Genomic DNA, 20,604 nt, shown 5'->3' on the forward strand with positions numbered 1-20,604 from the left:
TGAACATGGGGTATATTTGTATGCTTGAAATTTAGTGTAAGTCTCATGTTGAACTGGCCTTGGAAACAAAAAGGATGTCTTCCGGGGAAAGGAAAGGAAACATTATGGTTGAGATGGAAGGCAAAGACAAATTCTTCGAGAGAGCAGTTACTCCTGTGTAGTAATATCCAAGAAAAGAGAAAGCAGGAATGTGTGCTGCCTTGTACTGTGGAAGCTGCTCATGGTCTAGGTGTGTAATGTGACAATGTAAGTCAGATACACAGTACCACAGAAAACTGGGATAGAAAAGCGTGTGAAAGTGGAGTAGATGGGTACATGATCACAATGTACTTGTGTTTTTATTCACATTTCATATGGTAAATTAAACAGTAGTGTAAATAAAATTATGATATAAGTATTCTCACAGGAGTTGCATATATGAGCTTTCAGTATTTGACTTTTGGCATGTAAACTTGACAATTTCTGTAAGCACATAGTGGCACTTTCTATGTGTGCTTGTGGGACACAGAATGTCTATGAAAGAAGTTGAAAAGTAACCGTTGCACAGCTCCTATAAACCTCTAAGTCTTTCCATTAAGTCTCAGTGTCTCAGAAGCCCTTATGTCTACAAAGGCAGAAACTGCAGTGCTTTGGTACCTAGAGGAAGATTCCACTCTATGTATATGTGCTTGCCTCCATGTGTGTGAGTTCACAGCTGTGTTTTGGAGTGTACACCATAGGCAGGGGAGGTAATATAAAAGGGTACATACAGGTTTGGAAAAAATTTGTATTTGGAAAATACAGATGCAAGCCGGTTTTTGTCCTGCTGTTGATTGTTTAGTTGCTTAGAGCACTGTGGTTTATCCTGAAAAAATGAGGGTTACACAAATGTATGCTTTGGAAACTTTAGTTACACAAGGTCCTGGTGCAAGACAGTAAAAGTTATGTCTGGGCTGGAGTGTGTTTTATAGATTGCACTTGGCACAAGCAGGAGAAAGAGTTACCACAGCTGGTAGCAGGGACACACAGTGTTTCTTTCCCCATGCAAACCAAAGTGAACATATGCCCTCTAATTTCCTATGGCCTATGTCAAGAAGAGTATTTATTGCTAATTTAAAACCATACAGAAAGGTAAATGCAGGGACCATTTTTTTTCCCCTAGAGTTTGTGTAGGAAAATAATTAAAGGCAAACATTGTATGTTAAAAGGAACATACTGGTCTGCATATGGCATTCTTTTGTTGCATTTTACAGACCCAGTGGCCTGATCCTGCTATCACTGAAGTGAATGGCACATTTCTTATTGATTTCAGGGAAAGAAAGAGCAGACTACAACCCAACATGAGACAGGTGGAAGCTGCTTCTTTAGAAGCATGCTACCCATTATATTTAGGCTCCCAAATTACTTTTTCTTAGTGTCCTGGGAAGTACATGGATACAAAGTGTTTGTATTAGAAGCATAATGAGGATTGCTTAAAGATGCAAATGTTGTCTTTAACATTGCTGAACCAAAAACATAAAAGATTCTGCCAGTGCATGAAAGTGAAACTGGCTGAGAACAAAAGTGAAACCAACAGGCAACTCTCCCTTCCCAGGCTGAGTGAAATGCAGAAATCCTAGAGTGCTGATGTTTAACAGTAAATTTGAATTTTAAAATTTCCTCTACTTTTATTAGTGTGAAAAAAGTATTGTTAGTGATCTAGACAAAGAGTCCCCCTAAGATAGGTGTTTTCTCATGATGGTATCTCTTTAAAAAGTCAGAACCAATTAAAAATGTCTTTTTTTTTTCTTTTTTTTTTTTTTTTTTAGTGATATTTAGGGGCATCTGTACATGTTACCCTCTTTTTCCTTCTCATGCCTTTTCCTTTTGCATGTGTTGCAGCACAGACTTGTAAGTCATGTATCCTTAATATTCTGACAGAAGCATGTGCTAGAGCAGGACAGAAATGACCTTGCTTTACAGAAGTATTGGTGACTGTAATCAGCAAGTTTCTAGAGAAGGGAAAGAAAAAATATCTTTAAAAATATATTAAAATAATGGTTGAATGTGTTTAATTGATAAAACACCAAAAAATGAGAGGAAGTGTAGCAATGGGGAGAGACAGACTTTCAATTCTTCCTGCCCAATCTAGTAGGATCAGCAGGAGATAAATGTGCAGGAAAGTGGGGAAATACCAATCAAAACAACAGCAGAGGATAAAAAAAAAAGCATTGGGTGCCATGGACAAAAAAAAAAAAAAGAGAGAATGGAGGAAATAAGTGGTTTAGATAAGTTAACATTGTGCAAAATTCTTCCTTGATTCACATTTGTCAGTGCCTAGGAAATTGTGTGTAAAAATACATGTGCTTCAACAGTCCGCTGTAGATCTAAGCAGTATGAGGAGGGTAAATAAATGGAAGGAAAAGGGGTAAGAGAGGACTGATTTTTTTTTGGGGGGGGGGCAGTTTAGTCAGGAATACTACACCCTACAGTGCTGAGGCTTTCTGACCATGATTTATGTTGAAAATTCTTATTAAATGACAAACTGAAGCAAGATTTTTTTTTTTTTTTAATTTAGCACAAGGAATTTCTTCTCATTATCTTAAGCATTTTTCACTCTCACATTTGTTTGGAAAAGTTTAGAGGGAAAAGTGGGGAGGAAGTGGTGTATAGACAGTGATTTTAGCTGGTATCTACCTCGCAGGTGGAGGGAGGAGAGGGAAGTATCAAAACTACAGGCCTATGTAAACTCTGCAGCATCAGAAGTAAGTACAAAATAATACAAATCACAGAAAAATGGGTAAAACAAAGACCTTATTTATCTGGGAAGGCATTCAACTTTTAAAGCAGAGGAGGGAAAAGTTGCTGTGGGAAGAAATATCTCAGGACTTTGTCCCTCATGTAAATGGCTTTAAAAATTTTTCAATGTATGTATTTTTTTTTTTTTTTTTAATATAAGATCATACCATTTGTAGATTAAATGTTGCTAATGGGATGGTGCATGCAGTGATAGAGAGGCCTCTAAGAACTGAAAACCAGGCCTAGGGAATCTGGTACTTCAAATGACAATGTATGGAATTAATTTTTGACATGTGTACCTGACTTATAAAAACCAATTTTGAAGACTCAGACTAGAATGCAATAAGAGTTTTTAAAATGCTTTTCAAACCAAAAGATATAAAGCTTTTTGAAGGCCAGATAATCTGAATGTGCAAAAATGTTCCTGGGTATACAATAATTTTAATCTATTCCCTCTTATATTACAGAGAGCGTAGCACAGCCCCTGTTCTGGACAGAAGGACAGACGTCCGAGGGACATGGGCATCTCATCTCAGGTAACATGCTCTTTCTGATGACTTGAGAGAGAGAGAAAAAATAACTTTTTTGTTCAGATTAAATAATACCTGACCTTTTGGCCTTTTAGATTTTGGTGTTTATTGACATTTCAGACAAACACAGATACTTTTGTTTTATTTTGAGAGAGGCGAGGAGGCAAAGTGTTGTGAGGGAGGAAAGTTAATGCCAAGTCCTTCTGATGTCCGATCGGTTGCAGGAGAACAGCAGTGCTGACAGTGGTATACCGGATTTTCCCACTGAAAGATGCAAATGATAGAATGTTATAGAAAGATCAATATATTTGTGAACTGTGCTGTGTGTTTCAGTTTGCTTCGTATTAGAATAGCTAATAAATTGGAAGTAGATGCTACAATCTCTGGTTGGTCAAAGGGAGGGCTAGAAAAAATAGTTCTTTCTAATTGTATGTGGTTTTATTGTGTTGACAAATATATTTGATGTGGTAGCAATTAAAAGTAGTCTGTTTTGATTAAGTTGAAGGGCCGAGACTTGGTTTTAAAGCATGCTGGTTAATTAAGCAAAGGTCAGTAAATGGCATAAAGCTCTAGATAGGATTCTTTCTGAGAAAAATGCAGTTGCTTGAGGTCAAATTAGTCAATAAGTAAAATTTTCTGATCAGGAAAGAGTCTGTATTTCTGAGGTATTTTATACTTTGTGTAAGCTTTTTATACACCAATAGATAGAGGAGCTGTGTTAAAGTGTTGGAGTTGCTGTTGTGTTACGGTACGTCACTTGTTCTTCCTGGTTTGAATTGTTGATTCAACTCTGATAATTAAGACAAGAGAAAAATGTAAATTCCATTTACCAAATGTGATGTTTGTAGCATTTAAAAAAGTGAGAGATTAAAAATGATTAGAAGTCTCTAAAATATATAATGTTGTTCTGTAGCCTTTGAAAAGGCAGAAATCTAAATAATAATATTTCTACAGGCAAAATAATATACATTACCTAAAATAAAGTATAAATAGCTGTTAGAAGAGTTTTGAAATAAATAGTATGTGCAGATAGGTAGTTAGGATTTTTAAGTATTTTTCTTTCCCTGTTCTCTCTCCTCAAAGAAAATAGAAGGATTTCTTTCAAATATAAAAGGAATAAATAAATACAATTGGGATGAAATATTATACTAGATATTTGGTGAAATTTGTTTTCTTATAAGTATTTTGATTTTAAATGTAAGTACTGTGAAATAGTTCAGATCTCAGAGTTTGTGGGGAGGAAATGTTCCAGCATCTTTGTTCATACCTGAGGAATCCATTTTAGAAGTCTATTTTCCCTGTTTGCAAAATACATTTTTATTAGATCTATGTATTTAGGTTAAGACTTACTTAAAATTACTTAATTAGGTTATACTGAAATTCTAAGTGATTTAAAAAGAAGGATTATGGTAATATGACAAAACATAACACTATTTTCATTGAAATTCTTAAATAAAGTCCTTTTAACATGCCACTTTTAAAAATCTATAAATTTAGGGTGTTAAAATAGTACAAAATATAAAAAGGCTGAACTTATGATGGAATGTATAATCCTGTACCAGTGAGCAGGGGTTTTATAGGTACGTCTGGAACATGGCAGGAGGTCATTTACACCTTCAGTTTGGTTTTGAGCATTTCTCTTGTGGTATTGTCCTTCTTCTTATTTTACTATGTATATGTAAACACTTATAAAACATTTGTGGTTGATTTGTTAAGAAAAAATATAGAGAAAGAGGTAACAGTATAGGTGCGCTAAACTAGATGGGGACTGATTGTGTTTTCCCAGGAAATTCTGAAAAATATACCGGAGTAAAAATTGCTACAGTAAAGAATAAATTCTAAATAATTGTATTTGTGCTGTTTGAAATAGTGTGGTTGTGAATTGTCTTTAAAAACCTCCTGTAAGGGTCCAAAAACAGTGCAACATAAAAAGGTTTTCCAACTGTGTTTTCTCTAGATAAATCTATGGGCTTGTAGGCTGATTTCAGAGGCAGAGTATTAAAAAATGAACTTTAAAAAAAGGAACTATGTGTGTGCTTTTCTCATAGATAAGTTGTTTGTTTTTTTTCTGAAAAGGAAAACGTATATGTGTTTCTTTCCTCTGTGTTGTTTATAGTTTGAAATAAATAATAAATTTGTAGTGATTTTTTTTAAAGACGTATTTGTATGAAAAATCTGGCAGTAGGTTTGTTTTACTTGTAATTTAATATTGGAGAAATAGCAGAATGTTTCTGGATATTTGCATTTGTTTCAGAGGTTGGAGCCTAAGCCAGATTTCTGTGTAGTCTGTCAGGCAGTTACACGTCTGAGCATGTTACAGTCTGTAGCACTACAAATTAGAGCTATTTGACTTTTATTTGCTGCATGAGACTTTCATTAAAAAAAAAAAGAGCAAATAAAATAGAAAAATAGGGGATGAGCTCTGCATGCGTGTAGGGGCTGTTTTGGGGTGCGATGCCGAGCTGTGGAGGGGGCTGGGTGAGACCCAGAGGGTTTTACTCTGAGGTGCTGATTTTGCCTTAACTTGTGCTATCTGCTCCTGTCCCTCACTGACTTTATAAATTTATTCTGAGTCTCCGGGATATTTTTTAGTTCCCAGCAGGGTAGTTGCATGCACATTGTTTGCTACTTATTTTGAGAGGAGCTGAAAAAGAGATGAATGTGTTAGTCACACGTATACTGAGCACCTGTATGAAGAGTGTATGGGAAGGAGGGCAGAATATGAGTGTGTGACTGATTTTCACATTAGTTTCACTACAGGATAGCCCAGCATTTCCTAGAAACTTTGTCCCAAAGTTTTCTGGTGCTTGGAAAGCTATTTTTGAGTTAATTTGCTTATTGCAATTTGCCTCCTCAAACATAACGAATTTTTTTAAAGCCCCACCAGCCAGAATGAGGTATTTCACCTGTTTTTTACTATATCGCAGGAAGCGTGCAGTTAGTGTCGGTAACAAACAGTTGTGGCTGGGACCAGAAACCACACTGCGGGAGTACAGAAACCCGCCACAGTGTCAGCGGCCCGGGGCCCGCCGCTGGGCCGGGCCGGGCCGGGCCGCTCGGAGCGAGCTCCGCCGGCGAGCCGGGGTGCAGTGGCGCTTCCCCGGGGGCCGCGGATGTGCTGGGCCGGGGTCCCGGGCAGGAGGCGCCGGGCTACGGCGCGGGGGCACCGGGCGGGCCGGCGGAGGCGCCTCGGCGCCGCAGAGGGTTAACGGCGGCGGGGCCGCGGGGGCCGGCGGGAGTTGTAGGCGCCGCGGCATGACGGGAACCGCCACGAGCGGCCGGGATTCGCTGGCTGCGGCCGTGACGGCACCCGCCCGCTCTGGTGTGGGGGCGCCGCAGCCGTCCCGTCGGGCGGGAGCTCCGGCTCGTCCCGTCCCGTCCGCGCTCAGCCGGCCCGTGCCCGGCCGGGTGTCTCGGCGAGCGCCGGCATTATCCCCGCTCCCTGAGCAGCGGCTTCGGAGCGCGGCCCGGCCGGGGGCGCGCCTCGAGCGCCGGCAGGTCAGTGGCGGCTTTGCCCCGGAGCCGGTGGTGCCGGGGTGCCCGGGCAGTACTGGCCAGCCCCGATATCCGTGGGTCCGGGGTGAGGGCCAGAGCCGGGGCCTCCCGGTGGCCCTCGCTGCCCGCGGCTCCGGGCCGGGCCATGGGGCATTAGCCCAGTTCGGCAGGGCTTGCCCCGAGCCGCGTCCTCCCGAGAGGGATTTGCTTTGGTTAAACCACACGGGCGGTTCGTCCGCGCTGGCTTTGGGGCTCCGCCGCACCTGTGGCTGCTCGGGACCCCGGAGAGACACCGGCTCACGGGCTCAGTGCTTGTGCGGACTTTTGCTTCCACTTTGCGCGGAGCTCCGCAGCGAACCCGAGGGCCGATAGATGCCTTCCTGCGGCCTCCTCCGCTGCTCAGCTGACGCGGATAGAAAAGGCTGGCACGTGGCAAGGGAGGATCCGGTGCTTTTATCTGGAAGTTGGGATTTTTTCCTTAGAGTTTGTCAAGTGTGAAGTGGAAGAATGACGGTGCGTGAAAGTGCTGATGCGCGTTGAAGTTATGGGACAAACCCAGGAAGCAAACAGAACTTGGTAGTTTACCTGACAGAGGGGTATTTTCTCTCCGGATAAAGTGGGGAGGGAAGAAGAAGGAGGCAATTAACACTAAGTGTTAATGTAATGTAATTTATGCCAGTAGTGCAAAGTCAGTTCTTCAGAAGTCAAAACCTTCTGATGTTTTAGAGTAACTTGTTAATTAACTGGAGATAACTTACTCTGTGTATCAAAGGAATGACAAATAATAAATCAGTCAGAAGTGAATTTAGTTAATTTTGTTTGTGTATTTTTGTTTTCCTCCTTACGTTTTGGAAGCAGATCTTGAAAGACGGTGGTGTCATGCATCCACAGTCAGCTGAACTTGGGGCTGAGCCTGTTTAAACTTCTCTTGGGAATGGAAAGGTTCTTGTTAGGTTATTTTCCTCCTAAGAGTAATCCTACTGAGATTCAGAAGAAGACTAATTTATTTGTTAACTAATAAATAAAAGTGCAAAGAAAATTACACGGTTGAGCTCAAACATCAACATAAAAAGGAAATATGCCACATTAGGTTTGTTTTCTATTGCTCAGTTTCTGTGAGAGGTATGTGAGGAGCTCTACAAACATTTTTGTGTCAGAAAACACATCAGATTTTGCCAGTGATATCACCTGAAATACATTTTTTAAAGTATACTTAGATGGTTCACTGAAGAAAGAAAAAGAAGTGAAATGTATGTTTTTTTCAAGACAAGGTATTGTTCTATTGGAGGGAAATTAAAGTTGTTTTGCTTATAAAAGAAATTGTTGACTAGCCACAGAAAAGGGATACATGCTTTCAGTGCCAGCAATACAACCTCTGGTGGTTTGGACTTGCAGAGTGAAGCTGGTGAAGATGGCAGGAGATACCAAATCAGAAAGTCTAGAACAAAATAAACCAGAAAAAATCAAGGCAAGGGAAATACAGTTATTGTAAGGTTTTTTAAACTTGTTAGTGTATGCTCTTCTCTGTTCCCATTCTAACCATTACTTTTCCAGTTTTGCAGTAGTAGGTTTTCCTGGATTCTGTTTTCTGATTTCAGTGGCAATGCATTAAGCACTGCAGTTGTACTTTAGCTCAATAAATACAATATATCCCCTTTCTAAAAATGTATAATCTACCTACAAATACTGTACTGTATTAGCAGTGGAAGCCACATGTAAAAGGGGTCAAATAGTTGAGGGTAGCCAAAGGAAAGACAAGATTAGTAATAATGATGATCTAATCTGGCAGCCATTGTACACTTAGCTGTAGGACAATTTTTGAAGGACAAAATAAGATCGCAGAGAAATTAAAGGTAGGATAAAATGCAAGGCTTTTAGCAAAATACACTGTGCCAGGCTACCTTGTTACCTTATGTTTCATTGTGAGGAAACTTTGATACTGTTCCATGTGAGGAAATCATATGAAACAGAGAAAATTTTGATTAATTGCATTGTAAGGTGACTTTGGAATGAACTGACAGATAAAAGGTGGAAAGAGATTATACTGATGGAAAGAAGGCTGCAAACTGGAGTTTTTGAGGACTGTTGGAATTCTTTCCTTAGTGACACTAGTGAAAAAGTACAGCAATGATAAAATCTTAGACACAAAACTGGTAGACTGTATTGATAGGAGGACTGGAATATCCATGTGCTGACAAGATGAATCAAAACTGAGATTAATAGAATTAGATGAGTTTTAGTGGTGCAAATAGAAACTGATCACAATTTTTTTTAGAAGAGTTCAAAGCTTCAGTGACAGGTTGGTAGCTGGTGTAATAGCAGTAGAATGATAGCATGTGACATGGCTGAGAAGATAAAAAACAAAGATAGTGTCCTAGAAAGTGTTACGGGATGGATTTCCTGTATGTATAAAAATATGACTATATTTTTAATGTAATTATAAGTTTTTAAAAATATAATTTTAATAATGTATAGTATTTTATAATTATATATTATGATGTCAAAGTATATGGCATTTGTAAGACCTTATCTGGAGCCCAACTATCACCCACATTCAGATAAATGGGTTCAAACAGATGGATGGAACAGATGTAGAAAAGGACCACATGGATGTTAAGAGGAATAGAGAGGCTTAACAGAAAGACACAGAAGTGACACACTGTTATATAAGGAGGGAAAATAATTATATGAGTTCAAGATCAGAATAAAGCAAAATAAATGTGTGTAAAAGGAATAATGGATAGACTTCGTTGGAAATTGCAGGAAGAGCTCTAACTACCAGACTAACAATATTCTGGAGTGATTTCAAATGAGAAACGAGTTTAAATTTCTTTTAGAAGGAAGTTTGATATAGCCAGGAAAGAACATCTGTGTTGGGTTCTGCATAGTAGTGGGGAATTTGACTTGGGGAATCTTGGATATCCCCTCCCATAATACCACATTCTTGTGTATCAATGGATTCCAAGATGGATATGTTAATTTACAGTGGGTCTGTTTTGGAAGTGCTGCTGGTTTTTGTCATATTAATTTCCTTTTATGCCTCTTAATAGCAGCAGAATAGTTTGGTTGTGTTTGCTCTGAGCTCGGTGTTTGGTTTGGACACTATGGCTGAATTCATGCAGTGCTACCTGACTTCTTATGCCTGGATTGGCTACTTGTAGGAGTCTTAATGGAACAATTTTTAGGTAAGTTTTTAGGCATCTAGGCCAAGACAATGTTGCATTCTAAAATGTATGGATAATCAGCTTCCTCGGGATGTTACCTGAGACCTTGTGGCTTTTTTTTTTTTTCCCTGCCTTTTGGATTGTATGGTTTTTACATACAGCACTTAGTGCAGTACTGAAGAATTAACAGAAGAATATAAAGATTAAAGAACATTGTTTTTCAGCAAGGCTGCTGTCCTCTAGCCAGACAGTTTAGATTTTTACTTGGCATTTTGGGTTTTGGGAAATCTCCACAGGGCAGGGAGTTAAGCAATCATTGCTCAGTCATCCATTTTAATTTTATTTTTCAGTCCACAGCTATAGCAGGTTATTCAAAGAGAAATAATATGTTTTAAGGAGGTAACTTCCTGTTCAGTGGTCAATAGAAAACTAAATGATAGAATCAATCTTATCATCAATTTATGCATTAAGTGCTACCACTGGCACTTTCAGTAGTTGCTGAAGCAAAGAAGTGAATTGATTATAAGAATTAAACTTCCTTCATATACCTAGAGGTGAACAAGTCATGAAAATGGAGAGCTCATTTGGTAAGAGACAGTATGAAAGACTAGTTAAAAAAAAAAAAAAAGTATTATATCTAAATGATTTTTTGTACTTTTTTTTTTTCTGTAAAGTGGGATTTGAGCTGCAGACATTTATCTTGAAGCTTACAGGGCAGAGGTGTGACCATAGAGTGATGGTATGAATGTGAAATGAAACATGCTTGGTTGATACTTAACCCCGATTCCTGAAAGTTATTTTCCTCTTCCATCATGAGTCTGATTCTTTAAAGAAAGTGATTCCTATTCATAGCAGGTTCTTTCTCTTGTTCTTCTCTTAACCTTTCTGAATTGGAAGTAAGTTGTGGACTTCCCATTGAAATGGTAGGAACACTGAGTTAGGCCTTCAGCAAGGAAAAATTTTCTGACCTGATTTGCCTGTGTCATCCTACAAGACCTTCTGTCATTAAAAGAGGGACTTCCACTGCTGTCACTTGTTTCCAGTCCTCTTGTGCTGTATTATGCCTCTTGAAATAACACTGACAGGGGAAGCTAAGTCATGGAAGTGAGCAGCAGTCATGTGATAAGACTGATACGACATTTGTGTGACTCAATAACAAAAGCAAAACATCTCATATTTTAGTATTAAACAAAAATAAGGTGTTACTGCTGTCACTAAGAGCAAGCCAAATCCATTCTTTAGCTGGTTTTATGTAACTGCATCTGGGGAGAACGTATACACGTGTATGTTCACACACACGTGAACAGGTGTAAACCTACACCTGCTTTGCTGCGGGTGCTGGCTGATGAGTAGAATTAACAGAGAATCAATATTTAGAAGTACTGGGAAGCTACACACCAAACAGAATCAGAGCATGGCAGGGCTTGGTTTGATAGCCTCAGAAAAGGAGGGGTCACTGCAGCTTGAGGCAGCGTTTTTTGGGTTGGTTGTTTTAATTGCTCATTGTTTGGTTTTATTTATTTCTTTTGTGGGAATATTCTGGAGCCAGGCCATTGTGGCTGTAAAATCTTCAGATTTCCACTGAAGTCTCCAGAGGGGGATAGCATTTTACATACCTTGAATAGATGGCCTTCTGGGTGGAAACATTATTACGGTGTCTTTGGTCCTACATTGTTTTTAAACAATGGTGGTTTTGAAATGCCAATTTTAATGGTTAAAAATTCAATGGTAAAAGTTTTTAGGAAGTCTGGAAGACAAACATTTTAAAGAAATATGGAGAATTTGATGAAAACTATACAAATACATAATTAAGATTTAAAGATAGATAGCAATCTGAGATACTTTTTTTGCTCACAACTTTTGCCCTGGTAGGGTCCTAGTTGAACCTTCTGCCCTCACATTTCCTCTAGGAATGATACACTGTGTTTAACAGGCATTCAAAGTGGAATTCATGTTTGTGAAATACTGGGAGTAGCCAAGACAAAGTCTTCCCCAAGTACTGGGTTTTTGCAGGGGCACCAGAACTGCCTGGCATGTGGATCTTTAAGGAGACACTGAGGGCTAAAAAGAGATTTATTACGAAATGTAGTCCATCATCTGGGGCTGAAAGTGAATGTATCATGCAAGGTGACACTGAATGTTGGCAGTGGTGTGAGTGCCATGCATTCCTGAACTTTGTTCATTTTATCTGGGCAAGTATTTTTATCGCTTACCTACAGTTACAAAACTAGGTAGAAGAGACATCAAGGATTAAACAATGAGCACACAGCACTTCATTTCTACAGATTATATTTTCAGCTCAAAATCAGTATATTTCAGTGAGTTGTAGGATTGAAAAAGGGTAATCAGTAGCCATGGCTGTGTTATGTCACCAGTAAACACATGCTGCACTTGGATTTGCAGCAGATATAACTATTAGAATTTTTTTTTTTAGTAGTATTAATTTCCAGTGTTGTTGGTGATTTTAAAACCCAACCCCCATATATGCATGTCCTACTAAGCTTTCCTTGCTTTGTATAATAAGGAGCTCCCCACTGCAATAATTTCTGAGAACTTTAAACAGAGAATGGCAACAAAAAGAGGAAATTTGAGTTTTAACAGGAGACATACTTGCCAATCCATAGTAGGTAAAAGTGAAAAATCCCTGTATTGAGTACCAGAAGTTTGTAGAACCATTTATATTATTTCCTGTTTGTAAGGAAAACTGAACAGACTTTCTCATAAAGAGCAGTGTACATCTGCATGGCATGTTAAATCTGCAATCTATAGACTCAACTAGTTAATATGCCAGCTACTGTTTGGCTTTAGATTCTGTTTGTTTTCCATTGCTACATTTGCTTGGAGTATTTTGTTGTTGAGAAACTTGGGACTTTATTCCCTGAAGCAGGCAAGGTTGCTGATGCCCAAAGTTTATTTGAGAAGCAAGGAATGTATAGCTGTTACACAGTGTGGTAACCTAAAATGCCTGACTGACTCAGTTTCAGGGCTAAGACTCGTGTTTAGCAGCTGCCTTGTGTTTGCAAGTTTCTGCCCTTCTCAAAGAAACTATACCCAAAAGTATGCAGTTGCAGATGAGTGACATATCAATCAAAATTTGTGCTTAATTGGTTATTTATTATGGCACTTAATGTTACAAATTCTATCCCTTTCTCTCAACCTGCTGTTCTCTGGCTCCCTTGTTTCCTGCGAGCTCTGCAGAGCAGGGCTGAGCTGCTCGAGGTGCCTTATGTTAGGCCCACAGGAGTCCTGTACTGTAGGAACTGACAGTGAGAGCCAGCTGGCAAAACCCAAGTCTGAACCATGGATCCCCCAGCACCTGCTTCATGTGTAGCATGCCAGGGAGGAGGGTTACAAATACCCACTTCTAGAGTTGCCCAAATATACCACTTTAACATATGCTGAAGATGTATGCACAGGATGGTGCTGAGAATGTCTGCCCCAGCCCTTCCAGTCCCACTGGCTTTCCATCCCATCATTACAGCTGAAAGAAAAACAGTTACTGAGAAGAAATTCTTTACTGAGGGTGGTGAGGCACTGGAATAGGTTGCCCAGAGAAGTTGTGGATGCCCAATCCCTGTGAATATCCAAGACCATGAGATGGGGCTCTGAGAACCCTGGCCTTGTGAAAGGCATCCTTGTCCATGGCAATAGAGTTCAAAGTAGATGATCTTTAAGGTCCCTTCCAACCCAGGCCATTCTAGGGTTTGATGATATGATGATTCTGGGATTCTGTGTGCTGTGCAACAGCTTCAACCAAAATCATTTCACTCCACACTGAGTCAGTGTGCCATGCTGTTAAAGCACTTTTCTGCCCTTTTGAGCAGAGGAGGGAAACCTGAACTCCTGGGTGAATATTAAATAGTGTACAGGCTCAGAGGGGTCCATGACCCCTGCAAGGGCATGAAGTAGGTGCCTAAGGAAAGGCTGAAGATCTGGAATTCCACACAAGGTACAACCCCATCATTATGATGAACTCAGCAGCGGATGAGGTGTATTGAGAGATTTGTTGGTGTGTCTGAATGGTTCTTTTCAACATCTTAACAGAATGGACAATGAAGATTACATTCTTCGGTATTCTAATTTTTGCCTTCACTGTGCACTGGGGCAGGGTGTCTTAATTTGGAGCTGTGGATTTAGGCAAGGACACACTGCAGTGCTCAGCACCGCAGCAGCCAGGCCCTTTATTGAATCTGGCCTCACTGCAATAAGTGTGAGTAATGGTAAGAGAGGCATGAGAGCAGAATGACTGTACAGGGGGGAGAGCTGCTCTTGAGTTGCTAGCATGAAAAACATATTTGTAAAGGGATAAAATTAGTGCTGGGTACAAGAATGCCATTTAATGAAACAAATGACTACACTGCTCAGTGGCAGGAAAAAATGTGACACATCACAGATAACCCCCTTCCCTGTCTCAGGGTTGCTGCAGAGCATTTCTGGCAGCACTGGGCAGGCTGGGATGAGAAGTGGATCTCAGTGCTGAGGCTTCCTGCATGCTGAGACGCCCGAGCCACAGGTCTCACTGTGGGGACAGTGAGTGACTGTCCTGGGTTCTCATCTGTGGGCTTGTAGTGAGAAGTGTTTTCCTCAGGTACTAAGACAGCGGGGCAGGAGGGAAACATGAGAACGTGGTCTCACTGAGATGTGTATTGCTTGTGAGGTACTTGTGGCAGCAGTGTCACAGAAAAACTTCATGATAAAAATTGAATGACTCTTCTTACTGGGTGCTCTTTTATCCCCTATTCATTGTGTTTTATTGCTCCTGTGCTTTATTTTTGTTTTCTTTGTCTCCTTTTGATGTTGTCATCTATGTAGTTCTAATCCATTTTTTTTTTGCTCCTTATTGTTGCATTTTTCAGTCATGCATGTCACTACTCCTTTAACTTTGCTAAGGACTTCTCTCTCGCCTCTGTTGTGCTCTGCTGTACAGCTTGGCCACCATCCATATGATGGAGCAATGTAGCCAAGCTGTGGGGTGACCAAGGCTTGCATCACTGCCCTGACCCAGATTGCATCTGCAGTCATCTGGAACTGACTACACGCCTGAGCTGATAAAAGAGGCTGTGGAAATTCAGATCTCTGGGGCCTTGCAAGGTATCCTCATACGTGTATGCATGTTGATGTGTGAGTACACTCAAAATGCCTGTCTGTTCCATCAGCTCAGCCGACTGGGTGCTCCTTTGGGATTTGCAGCAGTTTATGGCAAATGGGAACAGACCTGCAAAGCCCATGAGAATACTGGAATTAACCCTGGAAAGGGAAATAGGCCTGTTGCTCAGAAATGTGTGATGCCCATAAGCAAGAGATGCAAACCCCCTCATCTGACCTTTGTATAATTCTTTCCCTTCCAGTGAGTCCCTTTCCCTGCCTGTGACTCATCTTCTTCTAAATGTAGACTGTAAGCCTCTCAGAGGACTGCCCTTCTCTCCAAGCAGGGCAGCATAAAAAATAGCAACGCTTTTGAATAACCAGTATTATTTTTTTTAATACAAAAAAACTAGAGAACTTCCTTGCTGTGTCTATACTTCTGTGTCAAGGGGTTTATCAGTCCCCCTGAGAGAACAGCAAGGCAGGTTCTCTCCTGACCTGCAACAAGAAGATTGTTCAGACAAGAGGTCTCAGGAGCAGCACAACTGCAGTGCAGTGGGCAGGAGATGTTATAATAAAAGATGGGTAGACTCTGACAGAGACCAACAAATCTTTTGTAGCACCTACATACTTCCTTCCCTATTTCTGACCCATTTGTAATTGGCAACATCCCCTTGGTAACTGCAGTGCAGCTTACATGAATGTCCAGAATGTCCTGCTCCCTTCAGCAGGTTGCCCCATGTTCATTTCCTTTCCTCCAGCTTCTATGTGTACTGTCCAGCTGCCCAGTCCACTTCTGTTCTCAACACTTAGTGACTCTGGTGACCACTGTTACCTTCCATCCTTTGCTTCAGCTCTTCTGTTGTTTTTGACTTGTAGTAGATCTTTTCTACCTTTTCTCTTTCCAGATGTTTGTGCCATATCCACCTGTCCTCTGGAAGACAAAAGAGTGAGGATCAGCAGTGTATAATTTATTCTGCATAAACTGAACAGATGAGAACTGCCTTGACAGCTACTAGAAGAAAATAGTGTGATATGACCACAGAAAGCACATGTTCTATCTAACAATTTCACTATTGATCCCAACGAGGAGTGGCACTCAACCTCCTTCTGATTACCTCTGTTCTTTTCTTTTGCTCTAACAGTATATTTTCTTTCCAACACACAAGTGTTTATGCAAAAATACCAAGATTCTTTATGCAGATTAAAATAGGTTTACAAATTAAGGAAAGGTTGGTATGGAACAAGAGGAAAATTATCCCAGCATTTTGCATTTTTTTGTAATCCAAGTCCTGTCTTTGGAGGGTGTTATAACAACTACACACTTGGTGAGGCCTAAGAGGATTTTCCTTGTGAAATGACTGAAGGAGTTAGCCCTAGAATATCACCCTGCTCTAAAAGAGGTGTTCAGTAAGCAATAGGTGGGCTCTCTTGGGAAAAATGCAGAAGAAAGCTTGGTGAGAGCTGGATCCTCTGCAGTGTCACCTCTCATGAGTGACTGACAAAAGAAAAAAAATAAAAAAATAGGTGAACTAGTTCACTGTGGGGATGGAAGGATGGATGCTTCCTGTTGTGGAATAGGACGAAATCCTGTGACATGTTCTCTCCTATTAGGTCTGATACCAATGCTTATGATAAAGATTAATTTCTAAAAAAACAACTGTAAACCTATAGGTCAGCCAATAAGACACTGACTTGACTAATTTTTCATTGCAAAGAGTATGATAGTTTCATGCCTTTAATTAACATCAGTGCAGACAGTGTGTTGTTGAATACAATTAAATTTGAATCCTACTATGAATTTGTTTTCCACAAGTAGATTATGAACAGAAGCCTTTGATTTCTATTACTTATGTATTTTTGAGTGAAAAGCTATTTCGTGTATATATATTTAATAACAGGAAATGTAGCAAACATTTATTTTTATTAAACTAATAAATAAAAGGGATAAACCTATCACAGCAGATTTTAATTTCTTTTCTTTGGTCTTGTTTCCCTTAGCACAGACAAAAGGTGATAAAGTACAACCTCAGGTATCTCAGGATACACAGTTCTTTGCATCAGGTAGTTGATGTCATACAAGTGTGTCCTGTTTCTAAATGAGAGCTTTGAGATGGCTGTAGTGCTTGTAACTGCATTCACATGGCACCATGGTCAGGTTGCACTCAAGGTGCAACACGCAGGGTATTGTTTACCTGTTACAATTAAGGTGGCACCCTTACATGAACTCTTTCCAAACTCTGAAGCAGGAAGATCTTAGTAAATGTGGAATGGGATGAAGAAAGAGAAATTGCAGAGCTTTTGTAAATCCACTGAGTATAGAATGGGCGGTCTGTAGGAGTGAAAAAGCAAAGGGAAGCCAGGCCTGAGGCATGCCAGGATTTGGCAGATTAGGCTCCTGGAGGCTGCCTCTGCCATCGACATGGTGTGTGGCAAGTAATGCAAAGGAGTGGACAAGGGGAACATGGCTGCAGCCTGGCAGCTGGTACAGCTTGGAGATCTTCAGCAGTAGTGGCTGGATTTCGGTATGACCTATTTGCCGCTCCAAGAAAGAAAGGAAAGGCAACATTAAGACTACCCCCTATGCTACTTGTTCTTAATAACTCAGATGGATGTGTATCTCCAAAAAAACTCATCTAGAGAAGGTTTCTTACTGCTTGAACTAAGGTAATTGTCAAATAAGTGGTATGAAAGGCTTGTGTACAGAAAAAATTGACACTGAAAGTTGCAAGAGGCTCCTTTTAAAAACATCAGTCCCCTATACCTCAACTGGTCTTCTCTGACAATATAATTGACCCACACCTTACACCAAATTGCCACTGATCTTCCATATTTCTCAGCCACTCCTGCCGTTTCAGCCTGTTGAGGCAATGCATCTCAACCATGAGCTATTTCAGGGCTTCAGCCCCCCACAGCCTACACTGTCCCACCTCCTCTCCGCCCCAGGCTCCCTCCTGGGAGGGAGGGAAAAACCAAGGCCCGTAAGTGAGGTACTGATGGCACACCCTAGCAAGTGGCAGAAGGCAGCTTTGTGCCCTTCACCACCACGGAAAGAGCCACCGGCGGCGTGTGTGTGACATTTCTCTCCTCCACTCCTCCCAAGTCCAGGAGTTCCTAACCCGTCCTGTGTGGGGCTTTGGGAGAGAGGTCGTGTCAAACGGGCAGCTGAAGGGCGACGGGGCACGGCAAGTCCAGGCATGGCACAATAAGTGGTCATCTCAGGGGAAATATTTCAGGAAGCCTCCTTTGACCCTGGATCTTTTCGAGGAAGACAAGATCGAGGCCGGTCAGACGGGACAGCGCTGCCAACCCCGCAGTGCGTGGGGTGCAGGGGCAGATGGGCTGTGGCGCCCAGCCGCGCTTTGCCCGGGATGGACTTTCCCCGGGGCGGGTTCCCTGTGCGCAGGGGTCCCTGCGGGCCCGTGCCGGGCCGGGCCGGGCCGGGCTGTGCTGTGGTGACCGTGGTGGTGGCTCCGTGGGCGAGCGCAGTGCGGGGCTGGGGGAGGGGAGCCCAGGGACATATTCGAGTGCGAGGCGGAGCCTGAGCATTTTATGAATGGGCTCATATGACGTCAGTGGGGGCGGGAGCAGAGGTCCCGTCTTTCACCATTCCTGCGCGGCTCCTGGGCGGTGGGGCCAATCGAGGTGCGGCGGCCCGGTGACTGCCACGCTCGCCGGCCAATGGCGGCAAGAGAGCGGTGCCGACCACGTGGGGCGCAGGCCGCAAGTAGTACGGGGGCGTGTGGCCGCTCGCTGCCTGCCCCCCCTTGCCGGCGCGGCGGGGCCGGGCGGCCCCAGGGCGGGCGGGCCCGGCCGCGTTGCCGGGTTACCCGGTGGCTGAGCGGCCCCTCCGCCAATCGCGGCGGGGCGGGGGCGGGCGCCGTGACGGCTGCGGGGCGGCGGTGGCCGGGAGGGCTCAGTCCGGCCGCGGCAGCCTCCGCAGCATGGTGGCTCCCGCCGCGCTCCCGGCCGCCGGCCTCTTCTACTGGGTGGGCGCGCTGGGCGCTCTCTACGCGGCGGTGCTGGCCTCGTACCGCCTGCTGACCGGGCTCCGCGTCTGGGTGCTGGGTAGCGGCGCGGCCGCCGTGGGGCCGGCGCTGGGCGCCTGGGCAGGTGAGTGCGCGTCCCGGCCGCCCCCGCCGCGGCTTTTTCTACGGTGCCCCCTCCGGGCCGGGGCAGGGACCTCGCGGGGGAGCGGCCTCGGCCTGGCGGGGAGGGGACGCGGGCGGCGAGGACCGGCCCTCGGGGGGACCGGGGCAGTCTGGCGGAGTACCCGTGGGGCGGAAGCCGGGTCCGGGACGGGCCGGCCTGAGGCAGCGGCTGAGGGGCCGGCGGGTTCCAGTGCTCTGCCGGGTGGGCCCCCGCCGAGCCGGGAGCCGTTCTCAGGCTCCCTACGAAACGTGCGGGGTCAGAGCGCGCCGGTCGGGTCGGTCCTGAATGAAGCGCCGAGTGTCGGGACTTGTGGGCGGGCGAGCACGGCGTTTTTGAACTTGGTGTCTCCGGGGCGGCCGGACTCGCAGCGCGGCTCTGGGGCCGCGCAGCCGGGGCCGCTCCGCAGTTCCCAGCGCGGCCGGTCGGTGCGCGCCGCCCCCTCCGCGCCGGCCTCGCACCTCATCGCTGACGTCAGGCCCGCCCCGTCCCCGCCGCCCCCGGAGGAGCGGCCGCTCCCGGCACAGCGGGAGCCGGGGACCGCACGGCCCCCGCCCGGCACCGGCAGCAGCGGCGCTGTCCCGCGGGCGAGCGGCGGCGGCCGCGGGTGGCCTGGGAGCAGAGCTGTGCTGGGCTGTGAGCGAAGCGCCCTGCCGAGAGCGGCGGGCGAACGGCGGAGCGGCGCGAAACTTGTGCCGAGCCCGTCTGCTGCGGCAGCTCGGCCCTCCTCGGTCCCGGAACGCGCTCAGGAAGGGGCTGAAGCACGAGTGGCCCTCCCTGTGGAGGGGGTGACAGTGGCGGTGGTAGGGAGGGGTGGCGGCAGCATTTAGCTGGCATCCCCGAAATACAGGAGTGCTGTGGAAGTACAGCAGAGGCTGTTACCAGGGTGTTTTCAGCGCTACGCTGCTCTAACTTTTTTCAGTACTTCGATTCCTGGTCATAGAAGCCACGCTGGAAAAAGACAGTTTCTTCCGTCTGAGTCTGCCACTGCCACTGTGGCCTTTAAATAATGATGAGGGGATGGAAACGGTTTCTCTGCTGGTGTAACAGATCAGGCCAAGGGAATTTTCAAATCCATTACCGGAAAAATCATTGTAAAGGGCAAGTCCTGTGCTTGATTGGGAATTAATAAGGTGGGCCACAAAAATAATTGTAGCGTGTAAGAGGTGTGAGTTTAAGATAAGATGACAGTTTAAAAGGCTGCAAAAGGTACTTCTTTCCCTCAAGGGGAGTAGGAGGGCATCAAGTGCTCAGCTGCTGCGGCTGCTTCCAGGTGTCAGACCTGTAGGCAGAGCAGCCCTGCAACAAGCTGTTTGGTTGCTGGGCTTATGACTGTGCTCCCCCACAACCTCTGCTTCGGACAGCACAGATCATACGTGAACATATGTCTGGGTAGTTGAATGTCTGCTTGTGTGACACACCAG

General features: G+C 43.8%; 1 protein-coding gene and 1 long non-coding RNA gene across 6 annotated transcripts in view; both read left to right on the forward strand.

The window, feature by feature from the left end:
- LOC107206267 overlaps positions 1 to 16,987 on the forward strand; it is a 76,216-nt gene extending 59,229 nt beyond the window's left edge. Inside the window, exons 4-7 of one of the 5 annotated variants that reach the window (XR_004497912.1) lie at positions 2,663 to 2,723; positions 3,225 to 3,293; positions 14,803 to 15,037; positions 15,940 to 16,987. This is a non-coding gene — a long non-coding RNA (uncharacterized LOC107206267). Of the gene's footprint in view, positions 1 to 2,662; positions 2,724 to 3,224; positions 3,294 to 6,561; positions 6,786 to 14,802; positions 15,038 to 15,939 lie in introns of those variants that run through there. The other 4 variants (XR_001522357.3, XR_001522356.3, XR_001522353.3 and 1 more) reach the window with 4 other exon arrangements.
- Positions 16,988 to 18,712: 1,725 nt separating this feature from the next.
- Positions 18,713 to 20,604, forward strand: part of HSD17B12 (hydroxysteroid 17-beta dehydrogenase 12) — an 83,056-nt gene continuing 81,164 nt past the window's right edge. The window contains 2 exon segments of the mRNA XM_015631231.1: positions 18,713 to 18,968; positions 18,971 to 19,144. Of these exon segments, the coding sequence (XP_015486717.1) occupies positions 18,713 to 18,968; positions 18,971 to 19,144 (430 nt within the window).

Source organism: Parus major, chromosome 5, assembly GCF_001522545.3.
Source record: "Parus major isolate Abel chromosome 5, Parus_major1.1, whole genome shotgun sequence".
In the NCBI taxonomy this organism is placed as follows: domain Eukaryota; kingdom Metazoa; phylum Chordata; class Aves; order Passeriformes; family Paridae; genus Parus; species Parus major.